At 41.4% G+C, this 5535-nt stretch overlaps 2 protein-coding genes across 2 annotated transcripts in view; one reads left to right on the top strand and one right to left on the bottom strand.

The window, feature by feature from the left end:
* The window catches only part of TIPIN (TIMELESS interacting protein), a 59672-nt gene extending 57650 nt beyond the window's left edge, over positions 1 to 2022 (top strand). The window contains exon 8 of the mRNA XM_011968413.1: positions 1541 to 2022. Within this exon, the coding sequence (XP_011823803.1) occupies positions 1541 to 1680 (140 nt within the window). The 3' untranslated portion in view covers positions 1681 to 2022. The remainder of the gene's footprint in view (positions 1 to 1540) is intronic.
* Positions 2023 to 3082: 1060 nt separating this feature from the next.
* Positions 3083 to 5535, bottom strand: part of DIS3L (DIS3 like exosome 3'-5' exoribonuclease) — a 54718-nt gene continuing 52265 nt past the window's right edge. The window contains exons 15-17 of the mRNA XM_011968426.1: positions 4493 to 4638; positions 3640 to 3814; positions 3083 to 3546 (exon numbers count right to left, since the gene is read on the bottom strand). Of these exons, the coding sequence (XP_011823816.1) occupies positions 3238 to 3546; positions 3640 to 3814; positions 4493 to 4638 (630 nt within the window). The 3' untranslated portion in view covers positions 3083 to 3237. The remainder of the gene's footprint in view (positions 3547 to 3639; positions 3815 to 4492; positions 4639 to 5535) is intronic.

The following is a 5535-nucleotide window of genomic DNA, read 5'->3' as shown; positions in this document are numbered from 1 at the left end:
CCATTCTCCTGCCTCAGCCTCCAGAGTAGCTAGGACCACAGGTGCCCGCCACCATGCCTGGCTAATTTTTTGTATTTTTAGTGGAGATGGGGTTTTACCGTGTTAGCCAGGATGGTCTCGATCTCTGACCTCGCCGCCTGCCTCGGCGTCCCAAAGTGCTGGGATTACAGGCGTGAGCCACCACGCCAGGCCAATTTACTTTTTCTTTATAAATGGATGTTTTATTAGTACCATGTGAAACATTATATGAAGATAGCATTTTTTTGATGGCAGTGGCTTCCTTGCTGTCAATATCAAATATACCTGGCAATTGGTATTTAAAGCTTACCTCTGTTTATCATACACAACTTAAAATTTGTCCAAATGGAAATAAGTACTTTAAAGTTTCTTATGGATCACTCTGACATAAAACTTAAATGCATTTGGTTTTTATTGGACCTCTTTTTAGTAGTTACGATTTTTGTTTTTAGATGGGGCCTCGCTCTGTTGCCCAGACTGGAGTGTAGTTGCTGATCTCGGCTCACTGCAACTTCTGCCTCCCAGGTTCAAGCAATTCTCCTGTCTCAGCCTCCCTAGTAGCTGGGATTACAGGTGTGCTTCACCACGTCCGGCTAATCTTTGTATTTTTTGTAGAGGCAGGGTTTCATCATATTGGCCAGACTGGTCTTGAACTCCTGACCTTGAATGATCTGCCTGCCTCAGCCTCCCAAAGTGCCGAGATTACAGGCATGATCCACTGTGCCCGGCCAATAATAGTTTTGATTTTGAATAAGAACAGTTACATTTGACTGTGATCCAAGAGTGTGAATTTAATAACATTCAAAACCATTTTGCTTTTTTTTTTTTTTTTTGTTACAGGGTCTCACCTTGTCACCCAGGCTGGAGTACAGTGGCACGGTCACAGTTTGCCATCATACCCAGCTAATTTTTTCTTTTTTTGTTTTGTTTTGTTGACATGGGGTCTCACTATGTGGCCCAGGCTGGTCCTGAACTCCTGAGCTCCAGTGATCCTCCCACCTCAGCCTTCCAAATTGTTGGGATTGGGCCTGGCCTCTCTTGCATTTAAAATGGATCTTAGTTGTATAAAAATGGGTTTATAGGCCAGGCATGGTAGCTCATGCCTATAATCCTAGGACTTTGGGAGCCTGAGGCAGGCGGATCACCTGAGGTCAGGAGTTCAAGACCAGTCTGGCCAACATAGTGAAACCCTGTCTCTACTAAAAATACAAAAATTAGCTGGGTGTGGTGGCAGGCACCTGTAATCCCAGCTACTCGGGAAGCTGAGGCAGGAGAATCGCTTGAACCCGGCAGAGGTTGCAGTAAGCCCAGATTGCTCCATTGCACTCCAGCCAAGGTGACGGAGCGAGATGCCATCTCAAAAAAAAAAAAAAAAAGTGTATTTAGAAGAAAGTGATCATAATTAACATTAAGTGATCATAGATTTCATTTTACTAAACTAAGCTTTTGAAGAGGTTTGTACTTCTGTGGTAAGATTGGATCAGGTACTTACAATGAATAATAATGGTATGATTTTTTTCAGATATGTTAATGAATACAGCCAGGGCACACATGGTTGAAGAGGTTAATACTGATGAAGATCAAAAGGACGAGTCAAATGGATTAAACAAAGACATTCTAGACAATCCATGTAATGATGCTATTGCTAATACTTTTAAGTGAAGAAGAGGAATTAAAATTAGAGGAAACACTGCTGGACCAGTCTTTTAAAAATGTGCAACAGCAACTTGATGCTACATCGAGAAATATTACTGAAGCTAGATAAGTTTCCATTAAGAGAAAATGTATCTGTTAAGTCATCATCCTGCAAGCTTGGCGTTACTATGTATTTTTTCTTCTTGGAGTGAAAATCCTTAGGTAGTAAAACTTTTACAGATTATTGTTTAAAATCTGGTAATCTGGTATTTATTTATAATTATGCTTGTCACTTTAGTTAAATCTATTTGTTCTCTTTAGTGTTGGGTTTTATATAGATGTTTCTTCATAAAATGATTAGTAGGTAATAAGGAGTTTCTGCTGCTGGTCTGTCATTGAATGCCTTGTTTTCACTAAGTTTGGAGGTTTTGTTTCTGTTGTTTACTGCTCCTTGCAAAACAGGGTTAACCCATGGACAGTGTGCCCAGAATAGTCTGGGTGAAGTTTATTTGTTTGTTTGTTTTGAGACAGTCTCGCTCTGTCAGCCAGGCTGGAGTGCAGTGGCACAATCTCGGCTCACTGCAGCCTCCACCTCCTGGGCTCAAGCAATTCTGCCTCAGCCTCCCGAGTAGCTGGGATTACAGGCGCCTGCCACCAAACAAGGCTATTTTGTATTTTTAGTAGAGATGGGGTTTCACCATGTTGGCCAGGATGGTCTCGATCTCCTGATGTTGTGATCCACCCATCTTGGCCTCCCAAAGTGCTGGGATTATAGGTGTGAGCCACCGTGCTTGGCCAAGAGTTAATTTTTCTAGCGGGGTGTTTGCTGGCAAAGTAACGAGTTTTCAACAAGGGGAAGGCCAATGCACCTCATCAAAGTGGGAGGGTGGGAAGGGAGGCCTGTGACAGAACTTTACCTGCACCTTACCACCTGCCCTGTGTCCTATTCCTAACTAGTACTGGAGACAGCAGGGAAGGACTGAGTCAAATATGAAATAGGAGTTTTAAGCAGAGAGGTGGACTCAGGACTAAGTCTTATTATCTGAAAGTGACTGAAAATTAAATGACAGATGTCAGAGGGGCCTATGATCCAAATGTAATTACTGGAAAAATAAAACATTTGAAAGAACTGATTGGAGACAAGATAACCAATAATTTTGGGTTTATTAAACTATTAGAAACGGGCTAGCAATCTGCAGAGCCACCACTTACTGTCCACTCATTACTGAAAACTCAGTTTCCATAGTGACCTAATTATACTTTATTTAATGCAACTTCAATGAATGAGAGAACTTTTTTTTGAGATGGAGTCTTGCTCTGCTGCCCAGGCTGGAATGCAGTGGTGTGATCTCAGTTCACTGCAACCGCTTCCTCCTGGGTTCAGGCAGTTCTCCTGCTTCCACCTCCCAAGTAGCTGGGACTACAGACATGAGCCACCATGCCCGGCTGAGAACATTTTACATATATGTGAAATAGTTACCCAGTCCTGATCAACTAGAGCACTGAGTGACACACATTAAATGTTAAGTTTGAAAAGACTGTAAAACATTCACATATGACAGCTCTTAGTGAAGTAAGAGCCTTTCATATTCCGTAATTGTTTGAAACATCCAGGAGAGCTAGGTCCCGTATCTCCTCTAGAAGTGTGTATAGGCTCCTTCCCTTTGTTTGGCAATATTCTTGATATTCTTCCTGAATGATGTTTACTTTGACCTCTTGGGCAAGCTGAGCTTCTTCCATAGATTTAGTTACTTCTTTCACTAACTCACTCTTCAGCAAAGGGGAGCTCTGATGAGTAAGTTCTGTATTTGGTATCTTGTATGGTTTGTTACTAATTATTTCAAGTCTGATTGTATCAGAATGGCAACGTGAGGCCTGTACGGATATTCTTACCTAGCATAGAGAAGAAAATACATATTACTAAATCACATTATTTGTTCCTTACATTTTAAATATTAATAATACTTAATAGAAATACAGACTTACAGTTACATGGTCAAACAAATGGAACGTAACAGATTCCCCATCTGTTGTAGTAGAGGTAATTTTGTTTTGAAATCGTTGAAGGGATCCTGGTTTCCATGCAGAACGGCTATCTGGGCCAGATGAGATGACTAAACCATCTTTATTTTTTAGATAAGCAGCACCTTTAATCCCAAACCTATATTATGACCAGAATATAAATCCAGAGACAATGTATTCTTAGTACACAGATCTTGTATGCTTATCTAGAATACTAGTTTTTCTCCTAGATTAAAAACAAATTACTTTTCCTGTGGTTTACCTCCAAGTATTTATTTCACCTTAGCAGATGGAAACAAAGTATTTTGTTAGATAAGAAAGACCCTAAAATGGACATAGATGTGTATATATATACACACATTCCAATCTTCACTTTATTTTTTTTGAGACAGATTCTTGCTCTGTCACCCAGGCTGGAGTGCAATGGCACGATCTTGGCTCACTGCAACCTCTGCCTCCCGGGTTCAAGTGATTCTCCTGCCTCAGCCTCCCAGGTAGCTGGGATTTCAGGCACGCGTCACCACGCCCGGCTAATTTTTGTACTTTTAGTAGAGACGAGGTTTCACCATGTTGGCCAGGCTGGTCTCGAACTCCTGACCTCAGGTGATCTGCCCACCTTGGCCTCCCAAAGTGCTGGGATTATAGGCGTGAGCCACCCCTGGCCTCCAATCTTCACATTTATATACTGAATCATATGTTACATTATGTACATATAACTAGTTGCTTAAATATCTTAATAAATTCTATCTATGTACAGTTTGTGTTCTACACTTTTACCGATGATTTGTTATGCACCATTGCATTAGATGTAACATACCTGGGTATAAATACAAGCACGCCATTTGTTCGAATTGAATAAATAACTCCATCAGATATGCAACGCTCCTCGGTGGCAGGGTCTTTGTCTTTGAAGTACATGCACTGGAAGAGCTCAGTAGACTGCTTCTGAGAATGCTGTGCTGCCTGTAAGAAGCACAACTCCAAAGTATTATAACACTCCCCTGGCATTCCCCGAAGAAATGAAATTCATATTCATTCAAATGTGAGATTCTGTAAAACTATTAACATAAAAATTATTCTCTATTATGAAATTAAATTACTTTTTGTGGGAACTTAACTATCTAGTATTATCTCTTCAAAAATGTCTTAGAAAATGAATTATTTTATAAAATGAAACCCATTTTTAGTTCATGAAATTAGAGGTCAGCAAATTTGAGTCATGTCTACCTTGGGTATAGGAAAAGTATCACATGTCTTACTTGCCATTTCTTTCTTCTCTTTTCTTTTTTTTTTTTTGAGACGGAGTCTCGCTCAGTTGCCCAGGCTGGTGTGCAGTGAGGCGATCTTGGCTCACTGTAAGCTCCACCTCCTGGGTTCACACCATTAGTCTGCCTCAGCCTCCCGAGTAGCTGGGACTACAGGCGCCCGCCACCACGCCCAGATAATTTTTTTTTTGTATTTTTAGTAGAGATGGGGTTTCACCGTGTTAGCCAGGATGGTCTCGATCTCCTGACCTCATGATCCGCCCACCTCGGCCTCCCAAAGTGCTGGGATTACAGGTGTGCGCCACCCCGCCCGGCCAGCCTTTCTTTTCAAACCTGTCCTACGAAAACCCTATTGGTGGAAGTCTAAATTAGCACTACTGATAAGGAAGACAATTTAGTAATATGTATCAAAGTTTCTTTTTGTTTTTTGAAGATGGAGTCTCACTCTGTCGCCTAGGCTGGAGTGCAATAGTGTGATCTTGGCTCCCTGCAACCTCCACTCCCGGGTTCATGTGATTCTCCTGTGTCAGCCGCCCGATTAGCTGGGATTACAGGCGCGCACCACCATGCCTGGCTAATTTTTTTTTTTTTTTTT

Source organism: Mandrillus leucophaeus, unplaced genomic scaffold (assembly GCF_000951045.1).
Source record: "Mandrillus leucophaeus isolate KB7577 unplaced genomic scaffold, Mleu.le_1.0 Scaffold12, whole genome shotgun sequence".
In the NCBI taxonomy this organism is placed as follows: domain Eukaryota; kingdom Metazoa; phylum Chordata; class Mammalia; order Primates; family Cercopithecidae; genus Mandrillus; species Mandrillus leucophaeus.
Note: the sequence above shows the minus strand (reverse complement) of the source record. Positions and strands in the feature narration are given on the sequence as shown.